At 36.7% G+C, this 12,537-nt stretch overlaps 1 protein-coding gene across 6 annotated transcripts in view; it reads right to left on the reverse strand.

Annotated features, from left to right (window-relative positions):
- CP (ceruloplasmin) overlaps window positions 1-12,537 on the reverse strand; it is a 60,445-nt gene that overhangs the window by 27,041 nt on the left and 20,867 nt on the right. For all 6 annotated transcript variants that reach the window (XR_011427059.1, XR_011427058.1, XM_070238292.1 and 3 more), the window contains exons 9-10: window positions 11,431-11,642; window positions 64-214 (exon numbers count right to left, since the gene is read on the reverse strand). Coding sequence is in view for 4 of the 6 variants with exons in the window: in XM_070238292.1 (XP_070094393.1) it covers window positions 64-214; window positions 11,431-11,642 (363 nt within the window). In the remaining 2 variants the exon portion in view is untranslated. The remainder of the gene's footprint in view (window positions 1-63; window positions 215-11,430; window positions 11,643-12,537) is intronic.

Consider the following 12,537-nt stretch of genomic DNA (forward strand, 5'->3'; position numbering starts at 1 on the left):
ATTAGAAGCATTACGAGTGCAGCACTGAAATGACCTGCTGTTGGTGGATGATGCAGTACTTACAGTGCATCTTATTAGATTCCTGAAAGTCCGCGTCTTCCTTGTCCACCTGGTCAGGTGCGGTTGTAAACATTTGAATATTATCATCCAGGAGTAAACTCTCGTTCTCATCAAAAACTGTGGGGAACAAATAGAACTCCTTGTCTACGTCTTTCTGGAAAGCAAACAAGAACAATGAGGTGAAGACAGAATAAATAAATACAGCAGAAAGACTTACATGCACACAATACTACTTGTGCACAAACATACTCAAGGAAGGATAAGAACATAAATTTCCATTTCTCTTTATGAACTAGGCTCACGAAATACTCCAGTTGACCACCAGAGTTGTCATCAGTATCTGTGTAGTGGATTTTCGGTTCAACACAATAATCTAAGCCTCTCTCTGCATTTAACAATTCTGACTCTCCTCTCTCTACCTTTCTGCAGCTCCGCCCATACCGAATGAACCCACCAAAAGCAATTGTTAAAATAGGGGGGAATGTGTGCCTGTGCATGAAATCAGGGAAAGAGCTGTCTACAGTCGTGAGAATTCAAAGAATGCCTGGAAGGCAGAGCAAGTGGATGCAGACAGAGGGAGGAGTCATCTTAACTAAAGAAACAGCCTGCCAAGTGAACCAGGACAGGCATTCACAGTCGCCAGCCGTTTGGGCAAACATTCTCACTCCTCCTCTCCCTGCCGATGGTGAAAAACAAGGAAGCAGAAATGCTATGTGGTCTGTGAGATGATTCAGGAATCCAGACGAAGGTAATCAGTCCAAGGAATCAACGCATATGAGCCGTTGAGAACAAGTTACTCTCTCAAAGAAGAGAACGCTTTAGAGGTTACCACATGTCTTTTTCCTGAGATCAATTTTTCAGATGAAAAACATGATTATCAAATTTTAAAAATCCAACTAAAACAGAGACCTGAAGGTTAGATCCTGCAGAAAATGGAATCAATGATGGAGATGATCTTAAGAAAGCTCCCATAAGTCAGAAGAAAAGATTCAAGATTAAAAAACTGTTTGTAGAGGGCTGGCCCAGTGGCATAGTGGTTACGTTTGCATGCTCCACTTCAGCAGCCCAGGGTTTGTGGGTTTGGATACTGGGTGTAGACCTACACACTGCTTGTCAAGCCGTACTGTGGCAGCATCTCACGTGAAAAATAGAGGAAGATTGGCACAGAAGTTAGCTCAGGGACAATCTTCCTCACTAAAGCAAAACAAAACAAAACAAAAACACACAAAAAGTAGACACATAATAAGGATTTTAGAGAAGTTATAAAAGAGGAAGACATAGTGATAATCAATAATAGTGGCAATGTTCACCACCATAAAGGGAAAAGACTAGAATATTCAGATTCGAAAGCTTCACTGAAAACCAAGCAAAATTAGTAATAGAGACCTATATCTAAAAATGTTCTGGAAAAAACTGGAATTTGAGAGAGACAAATTTCTGCCATAATCCATTTTAAAACCACAAATTGGACTTGTCTAGTACAATAACTGTCAGAGGAAGATGGAGTAGCCTTAACGGTTTTGAGGGGAAAAGATTATGCTATAAAAATTCTATTCCAGGCAAAGAACAACAAAAAAGACATGTTCAGATGTGTAAGCATTCCAGCAAAGGACTGCTACAATCACTTATATGCTGATCGACAGAGAAAACTTCAGTGAAAAGTTTACAGGTCACATTTTCTGATCATAATGCAACAAAACTAAAAATTACTAATAAAAGGACAAAAATTTAGTGAAATTAAAAAGATCATATTTGATCCAGATAACTTTTAGATCAAAGAGGAAACAAATGAATTACTAAGTATTTAGCAAGTAATGTCCACCAGAACACTACAAGTCATAGTATGGAATGTAACTAAACTTATAAACTGAGAGTCTGAAATGGGTTTTATTTTAAGCAAAACCAAATAAAAATTAATGTTGTAAATATCTGAAAATTTTAGAAAAATAAAATGAAGGAAGGAGAAAGAATTAAAAAGGACAAAAATGAAGTGTTTAATAAATTAGAATACAAACTAAGAAGGCTAAACCTAAAAATGTATTCTTTGAAAAGATCAATGAAATACACAAACCTCTAGCAAATCTAATTAAGAAACTGAGCGAGGGGCCAGCCCCCTGGTCGAGTAGTTAAGTTTGTGCGCTCCGCTTTGGTGGCCAGTTCGGATCCTGGGCGCAGACATGGCACCACTCATCAGACCATGCTGAAGCGGCATTCCACATGCCACAACTAGAAGGACCCACAACTAAAAATATACAACTATGTACTGGGAGTCTTGGGGGAGAAGAAGAAGGAAAAAAAAAAAAGATTGGCAACAGATGTTAGCTCAGGTGCCAGTCTTTAAAAGAAAATTGAGTGAGAACCCAAATATATCATATTAAGAATGAGAAAGGAAATAACCAGATATATGAGAGAGAAAAAAAATTAAGGCCATTATGTACAATAAATGTGATCAGTTGACTAAGAAGGAGTCACCAGAATAGACCAATATCCATGGGTGAAATAAAACTAATGATTAAAACATAAACAACAAAACTGACCACTTCTTTTTAAAAGCCACGCAGTCAAAATAACTTTATAGGCAAGTTCTTTCAAATCTCTAAGGAGCAGATGATTCCTATCTATTTAAACTGTTCCAAAGTATTAAAAACTTGTAAATCTTCCCAATTCATTTAATGAAGATAGTATAACCATAATATAATACCTGAAAAACACACAAAATCTAAACGAATATCGCTTATAGCTTAGATGAGAAATTCTAAATAAAACACTATCAAATTCAACACAGAAATATATTGAAAAAACCCCACCATGCTCAAGTAATGTTTTTTCCCCAGAAGTGCAAGGATCATTCAATATTAGGAAATCCTTAATGTGGTTTAGGATAATAAAGTCACGCTTATAGGTCAAAGGAGAAAAGCTATATAATAATTTCAATGAAATCTAAAAAGAAATTTTTATAAAATTTGACATTCTGGCACTAGCTGATGCCTTTGTTTTCCCCCCACGTCTTTGAAGGCTCCTTCCTTGAAATTTAGATCTCACCTCAAGTATTACCTCCGCCTTACCTAAACTAGGGTCTCTCTTCACTCTCACGTTACCCTGTTTTGTTTGTTTAAACCACTTGTCACTTTCTGAAGTTACTTATTTTCATTTATTGTGTTCGCTCAGCTCTTCTCCTTCCCTCCCCCGTGCCCCCTGCCCCTTCGTCACCCTACGCTCTAGACTGTAACCCCGTTAGAGCAGAGAGCTGACCTGTCCTATTTATCTACGAATTTTGTGCCTAGCACACGATGCTTTTTAAGCAGCTCAAGTAATTTGTTTTTCAAATGGAAAAACGTTCTCAGTAAACTAGAAATAGAATAAAAAATACCGACTAGTAGCCAATGTCTCACTTAGTGGTAAAATAATAGAGATGTTCTCATTAAGATCAGACACAAAACAAGGCACTATTTGACACTATTCTGAACATTCTTCCCAATCTGAAGCCACGTGGCTATAAGTGGAAAAGCCAGGATGAGGACTTTTAATGCCTTCTGTAGAACTTCCTGTGTTGTGATTCCTTTGTTTGCAAAATAGAGACAATGAAATATGTGGAGGATAAAACACATTTTAAATCTCAACTCACTGAATATCAGTTCCTCCTTTGCAAAAATGGGGAAAACCATACTTAGCCTTTTGGGTCGCTGTGGAGATGAAGTGAAGTAATATGTGTGAGAGTGCCCGGAGGGAGTTCAGTAAACATTGGTCTCCTTTCACTTCTTCCCAAGGTAAGCACAAGATCAAAGAATGGGAACCCAAAGGCAGAAGACCATTTTTTCTCAGTTATGTATTTAAAATTTTTAATTGATGGCCTTACCACTTACAATAGCCAAATAAAAATAAAGTATCTAGGCATAAACTTGACAAAAAATATCCCAAACCTATATAAGGGAGACTATAAAATACTCTTGAAAAACACAGAAGTAGACTTGAACAAAGGAAAGATATATGTTATTGTGTAGGGAGACTCAACTTTATACTGTTGTTTGTTCTTCCTAAGTTAATTTGTATATTTGAGCAATCCCAATAAAACACTAACAGGCTTTTTTTCTGGAGCCAGATAAGTTTTTTATAAGGTTCATTAGAAAGAATAAGGAAGCAAAAATAGCCATTAAAATGATTTAAAAAAGTAAAATGAGGTATGGCTACTAGTCATTAAAACATATTATAAAGGTTCTATAATTAAAATAGAATGGTATTGGTGCCTGAACAGAGACCAATGGAATATGATAGAAAATCAAGAAATAGACCCAATTGTGTATGAAAATTTTAGCATAGGATAAAGGCAGCATTTAAATCAATGGGTAAAATTTTGACTTTTTAATAAATGGTGTTGAGTTAAGTAGACAGCCATATAGAAAAAGATAAATGTGATCCATTCCTCAACTGTACACCAGGAACAGAGGTATACATGGAACTGTACGTGGAACAGAGATGTAAGTGTGAAAAATAAAACCATCCAAGTACTAGAAGGCAGTATGGGTGAATTCCTTTATAACCTGGCATTGGGAAAACTGTCTTAACTACGACTCAAAATTTATAAACAATAAAGAAAAGATAACAGAAATCAAAATTTTACCTGGCAAGCAACAACATCTATAAGCAAAGTATAAAGGCAAATTACAAACTAGGAAGAAAAATTTACAACTATTACCTAAGACAAAGGATTTCTACCTCTAATACATAAAGAGCTTCTTAATCGGTGAAGAAAAATAACCTTATAGAAAAATGGGCTACAGAATGAACATTTCACATAAAAGAAGTGAAAATGGTTATTAACCACTTGAAAAGTGGCTCAACTATTAATAGTAAGAGAAATACAAATCAAAATTACAGAGATACTGTTTGTGTCCTATCAGATTGGTAAAAAAAAATCTCCAAATTTAACAATATACTTTGTACTGAGGCTGTGGAAAAACAGATAATCTCACATATACTTGGTGGGAATACAAAACAGCACAATTCCTGTGCAAAGGAATTTGGAAATATCTAGCAAAATTACATACGTATTTATCCTTTTCCCAGTCACACCACTACTAGGAATGTATCCCAAAGGTATGTGGCAAAAATACAGAGACATATGAACAAGGCTACCTATTGTATTTTGTTTGTAAAAGCAAAGACTGGAAACAAGCCAAACACTCGTCACGCAGTGGACTGGTTGTATAAACTGTAGTATGTCGACATAATGGGTTAATGTCTACATGATGGGGTAAAATCTACTGTAAAAAGGAATGAAGAATAGGGGCTGGCCCCGTGGCCGAGTGGTTAAGTTCGCGCGCTCCGCTGCAGGCGGCCCACTGTTTCGTTGGTTCGAATCCTGGGCGCGGACATGGCACTGCTCGTCAGACCACGCTGAGGCAGCGTCCCACATGCCACAACTAGAGGAACCCACAACGAAGAATACACAACTATGTACCGGGGGGCTTTGGGGAGAAAAAGGAAAAAATAAAATCTTTAAAAAAAAAAAAAAAAGGGAATGAGGAATATCTCCATATATTACCATGGAGGGACTTACAGATTATTATTGTGTGAAAAAATCACGAAGATGTGAATACACACACATACATATTTGTTTATTTAAAAAACAAAAAAATAAGAATTAGAGCAGAAATCAATGACATTGAAAACACAAAATCAATAGAATAAAAAGGAATAAAACCGAAAGCTGATTCTTTGAAAAGATTAATAAAATCAAGAAGCCTCTAGCCAGGCTAATAAAAAAAGAGAGAACACAAATTACTAACATCAGAAATGAAAGTTGGGTCATCACTACAGATCCTATGGGCATAAAAAGGATAATAAAGGACTACTATGAACAACTCTATGGCCATAACTTTGATAACCTGGATAAAATGGATCAATTCCTTGAAAGACACACTTTCCCAAAACTCACACAAGAAGAGACAATCTACCTGAATAGGCCTATATCTACTAAAGAAATTGAATCGATAACTAATAACCTTCTAAAACAGAACACACCAGGCTCAGGTGGGTTCATTGGTGAATTCAATCAAACAGTTAAGGAAGAAATGACACCAATTCTCTGCAATCTCTTTCAGAGGATAGAAGCAGAGGAAATGCTTAACTCACTCTATGAGGCCAGTATTACTCTAATACCAAAACCAGACAAAGACATTACGAGAAAAGAAAACTACAGATCAATATCTCTAATGAACATAGATGTAAAATACCCAACAAAATATGATCAAGTCAAATCCAACAATGTATAAAAATAATTGTGCACCATGATCAGTGGGATTTATCCCAGGTATGCAAGGCTGGTTCAACATTTGAAAATCAGTTAATGTAACCCATCAGATCAATAGACTAAGGAAGAAAAATCACTTGCTCATATCAATGGATGCAGAAAAAGCATTTGATAAAATCCAACATTCATTCATGATAAAACTCTCAGTAAACTAGGAATAGTGGGAACTTCTTCAACTCGATAAACAATACCTACAAAAAGCTATGACTAACATACTTAATGGTGAGAAACCAGAACTTTCCCACTAAAATTAGGTACATGACAAGGGTGTCCCTTTTCACCACACCTTTTCAGCATCATACTGGAAGTTCTAGCTAATGCAATAAGACAACAACAGAAAGTAAAAAACATAACAGATTGAGAAGAAAGAAACAAAACTTTGCTCACAGATGACATGATCATCTATGTAGAAAATCTGAAAGGATTAACAAAGAAACTCTTGGAACTAATAAGCAATTATAGCAAGATTGCAGGATACAATATGCAAAAGTCAATCACTTTCCTGTATACCAGCAACGAACAAGTAGAATTTGAAATTTAAAACAATACCATAGGGGCCGGCCCGGTGGTGCAGTGGTTAAGTGTGCACATTCTGCTTCGGTGGCCTGGGGTTCACTGGTTTGGATCCCGGGTGCAGACATGGCACCTCTTGGCAAGCCATGCTGTAGCAGGCATCCCACATATAAAGTGGATATACTTTTATATACACATATAAAGTGGAGGAAGATGGGCATGGATGTTAGCTCAGGGCCAGTCTTCCTCAGCAAAAGAGGGGGATTGGCAGCAGATGTTAGCTCAGGGCTAATCTTCCTCAAAAAAACCAAACCAAAACAAACAAAAAACCATACCATTTGCATTAGCATCCCCCCAAATGAAATGCTTAGGTATAAATCTAACAAAATATGTACAATATCTACATGAGGAAAAATACAAAACTCTGGTGAATGAAATCAAAGAAGAACTAACTAAATAAAAAGATATTCCATGTTCATGGCTAAGAACACTCAATATGGCTAAGCTGTCAATTCTTCCCAACTTGATCTATAGGTTCCATCCAATCCCAACCAAACTTGCAGCAAATTATTTGTGGATATCAACAAACTGATTCTAACGTTTATGTGGAGAGGCAAAAGACCCAGAATAGCCAAGACAAGATTGAAGGAGAATAAAGTTGGAGTACTGACACTTCCCAATTTCAAAATTTGCAATAAAGCTACAGTAATCGAGACAATGTGATATTGGTGAAAGAATAGACCAATAGATCAATGGAAAGAATAGAGAGCCCAGAAATAGACTTATGTACACAGAGTCAACTAATTTCTGACAAAGGAGCAAAGGCAATACAATGAAGCAAAGATGGTCTTTTCAACAAACGGTGCTGTAACAACTAGACATCCACCTGCAGAAAATGAATCTAGACATAGACCTTATGCTCTTCACAAAAATTAACTCAAAATGCATCACAGACCTAAATGTAAAATGCAAAATCATAAAACTCCAAGAAGATAACATAGGAGAAAATCTAGATGACCTTGGATATGGCAGTAACTTATTAGATACAACACCAAAGGCATGATCCATGAAAGAAATAGTTGATAAACTGGACTTCATTAAAATTAAACCTTCTGCTCTGTGAAAGATAATGTCAAGACAATGACAAGCCACATACTAGGAGAAAATATTTGCAAAAGACATCTGATAAAAACTGTTATCCAAAATACACAAAGAACTCTTTAAAGCTCAACATTAAGAAAACAAACAACCTAATTAAGAAAGAGACAAAAGACCTTAACAGACACCTCACCAAAGAAGATATACAGATGGCAAACAAGCATATGAAAAGATGCTCCACATCACATGTCACTAGGGAGATGCAAATTAAAACAACAATGAGATATCAGTATACACCTATTAAAATAGGCAAAATCTGAAACACTGATATCACCAAATGTTGGTGCAGATGTGGAACAACGGGACTCTCATTCATTGCTTGTGGGAATGCAAAATGGTATAGCCACTTACAAAGACAGTTTGGTGGTCTCTTACAAAACTGAACATACTCTTATCATAAAATCCAGCAATTGGGCTCCTTAAAATCTACCCAACGGAGATGAAAACATATGTGTACACAAAAACAACCCTGCATGTGGATATTTATAGCAGCTTTGTTCATAATTGATAAAACTCAGAAGCAATCAATATGTTCTTCAGTAGGTGAATGGATAAATAAACTGTAGTCCATCCAGACAATGGAATGTTATTCAGCACTAAAAAGAAATGAGCTATCAAGCCATGAAAAGACTTGGAGGAAACTTAAATGTGTATTACTAAGTAAAAGAAGCCAATCTGGAAAAAAAAAAAAAAAAAAGACAATGTGATTCCAACTATATGACATTCTGGAGAAGGCAAAACTAGGGAGGGAGTGAAAAGACCAGTGGTTGCCAGGAGTTGGGGGAAGGGAGCAACAGGTGAAGCACAGAGCGTTTATCAGGGCAGTGAAAATACCTCGTATGACCCATAATGATGGATACATGTCATTATACGCTTGTCCACACCATAGAATGTAAAAACCCTAAGCGTGAACCCTAATGTAAACTATGGGCTTTGGGTGATTATGTTGTGTCAATGTAGGTTCCATCAATTGTAACAAATGTACCACTCTGTCCAGGATGTTGATATTGGGGGAGGATGTGCGTGTTGGGGGCAGGGGGTATATGGGAAATCTCTGTACCTTATCCTCAATTTTGCTGTCAACCTTAAAGTGCTCCAAAAGAGTAAATTCAATAAAAATAATAATAAAAAAGCAAAGAAAATAAACTATGAAGTGAATAAAAGAGTTACCTGTAGCAAGGAAACAGTGAGAGGGGAGAGAGGATAGAAACTAGACTTCTTTGAATATATCTCTTTTTGTAGAGTTGATGTTGGAACCAGGTAAATATTTTACACAATAATAAAATAATATTACAGTTTTAAAAGCAATCCCTAAAAATATATAGAAGTAAAATGAACTAAATAAACCAGTGCATCTGGTGGGTGGCAAGAGCAAACAGATAGGAACTCTTCCAAATAACTTCAACTCCGTAATTTGACTGAACATCCCTCATGGGATTGACCCAAAGGTCGACAAAAAGGGCTACAAACAAACTTTGACCTGTTGTCAGTCATTATATCATCAGCTGTCATGTTGTAACAGTGATTCTGAGACATGTGTGTATAGTGTGGGATGAATTGAGTAAACATTTATGTTGGCATCATTGAGAACTAAGATTTTTCACTGCAGTTGAAGGGAGAGAAAGGTGTAAAATTAATGAGGTTAAGTAAAAAACAAACAAACAAAATCCGTAGACCTGAATTTGAATAGAAAGTATCAGTATGAACTCACGATGAATTTTATCTTAAAATAATTTTTTTCCAGTTCTGCCCTCTGAAAAGGCCTAGAAACAATGATTAATTCAATAGTCATGACACTCCTAGTGCCCAGATTGTGGTTATAAAAATAATTTCTCACTGAAAAGACCAGGGCTTTTTGGGAGAAATGGCGGATTACAGGTCAGGCTCAGAAAATGTGCAATAGGAACCTAAGAAGTTTCAGACTACTAAATTCATGTAAAAATGAAGGAGGCAATCTGAACAAGTCCCCCAGGGGCAAAAAATAGGATACTCTGAGCATCAGTAAGAAAGATGACAATGAATTGAAATACACCAAATAGGCTTAAATCCATGAGTTCACGATAGGACTTACAAAGAAATTATTAAGAATCTTTGAAGTATGCTCGAGGAGAACTATTAACTTGAAAACTTGTAAAGAAAGGGAAAGAATCAAGCATTCGTCATTCCCTTCTTATATAATACGAATCTCAGGGTAACCAAACAGTGCATTAAAGCAAGGTTCTGTTTATAGAAATAGACTAGCTAATAAACAAAGAAGGAATGATGGAATCAGAATGCTACTATTATGCAGCCCCCAGTTAGTTTAAGAATTGAGGAAATGCTTACCAATGGCCAACAACATCCTCAACTGAGACACGATTACACATTACACACTCTCTGCTAGAAGCAGCAGCACCACTCATGAAGTAGCCTCACCAAAAAGAAAAGTCTAACCCGAGCCTGGTGCAGACCGAATATCTAAGCACTGGTTTATAAGAAACAGAGGGAGAGAGAGAAACATGCTAAATGACACCACAGGAAGGCAAACGTTCCAGGCCAGGCATGGGGAATTTCCACAGGATAAATGACTAGCAGCAGAAAAAATGCAAGAGAATAATCCTGAGAAACATATCTACTGACTGTAATGTGTGTAAATAATTGGGTGCTGATTCAAACAACAAACTTGAAACAACTGAAAGGCAATTGGTGAAATGTGAACATTGATTGATGTTAAGGAATTATTATGATGATTATTTTAAGGGATGATAATTGTATTGAGGTATTTTTAGAAAGATTCCTTATATTTTAAAGATTCATATTAAAATATATATTTTAGAGATAAAAATAATGATGGGGTTAGGTATTTTTATTTCTAGTCAAAGGATCATTTTCACAGATCCCCCCCCCCAAATTTCTTTCTTTTTTTTTTTTTTTTGCTGAGGAAGATTTTCCCTGAGCTAATATCCTGTGCCAGTCTTCCTGTATTTTTTAGTGTGTGGGTCCCCAGCACAGTATGGCAGGTAACAGTGGGAACCAAACCCGGGCTGCGAGTGTGCCAAACTTAACCACTAGGCCACCAGGACTGGCCCCCCAAAATATTTTAAGCAATATTTTCCTCAGTGAATACTGAGTAACATTTATCATTAACAGGTGATTTTTAAAATATGTGTGTTGAAGTCTAATTGTATTACAAAAACCTTGGATTCCAAGGGAACCTGTTTTCAACTTATCTTGGAACAATCACCTTAGCCAGGGAAACTCTGCACAATAAGATCTAATAAATCAGAGAAAAATTTACAAAAAACATTATGTGTAGAGTCCTTACAGCCTCAAAATCGAGAATTTTCCTTAAGATAATGATAATTCAAAGAGATTGGGAAATCATTTCCATTTTCCCTGATTGGCCTTACCTGTCTCCCATTTGCTTGTAAACTTCCTTCTTTGCATATTTTCATTGGCCCGATAAGCCCAGTGAATATATCTTTGGTGGGATCCACAGCAGAATAATACATCTTAGATAGACAGACAGGGTCTTTGTAAGTGGGTCCCACTTCTTTGGGGACAGTCCATTCATAGGTGAATGTTTCTTTGGGTTCCACACGGGCTGAAGGAGGAGGCACACCTGTGAGAAAGGTCATATTGGAGAGATTAGCATGCTTTCTAATGTGGCCATTGAGCCACAAAGCAGACTGGGTTTAGTCTAGGTAACCCACTCCTGAGTTCTTTGTAATCAACTAGGATGTAATCCTACTTGTGCTCCTGTCTCAGGTCACAGACTATGAGGGCACAACAACAAATCTGAGAGCCAGAGAGGGCCGTCAGCCAGCCATGCCGACACTCTGATCTTGGACTTCCAGCCTCCAGAACTGTGAGAAATAAATTTCTATTGTTTATAAGCCACCCAGTCTGTGGTATTTAGTATAGCAGCCCGAATGGACTAAGACAGTCCCCTCTTTGCGCCCTCACAGCCCCTGAGAGTGTCTCTAGCACCGTTCACTTTACATTGTGCATATTTCCCCCTCAAACAGAACTTAACCTTATCGAAAGTGAGCATTGTTTCTATATTTCCACCAGTTGGAATAACACTTGGAAATAGGGGGTAATCAATAAATTTTCTATTGAATAAAACTGAACTGAAAATAATTTTAGAACTGAAAGGAACCTAGCAGATGATCCTGTTCAAATCTCCCAATATTATACTTGAGGAAACTGAAGCCAGAAAGATTGACTAACTTGCCCACAGTTATACTGGAAGGGTGGCAAAGCCACTAGTCTTCACTGGTCAGCCTTGACTTATAAAAATATCTAAATACGTCCACATAATGGAATATATTTTGTATCATTAAAATTATATTTATAAAATGCTTATAGTGCTAAGAAAACAACCTCTGGGTACAAAATTGTAACTAAAATTACATTTATACACTACTATCTCAACCACATATAAATGTGCACAGATGAAAGAGTGAAGGAATTATATAAAAATATAATAGTGGTTGTCTATAGAAACTATGGAT

Source organism: Equus caballus, chromosome 16 (assembly GCF_041296265.1).
Source record: "Equus caballus isolate H_3958 breed thoroughbred chromosome 16, TB-T2T, whole genome shotgun sequence".
Taxonomy (NCBI): Eukaryota; Metazoa; Chordata; class Mammalia; order Perissodactyla; family Equidae; genus Equus; species Equus caballus.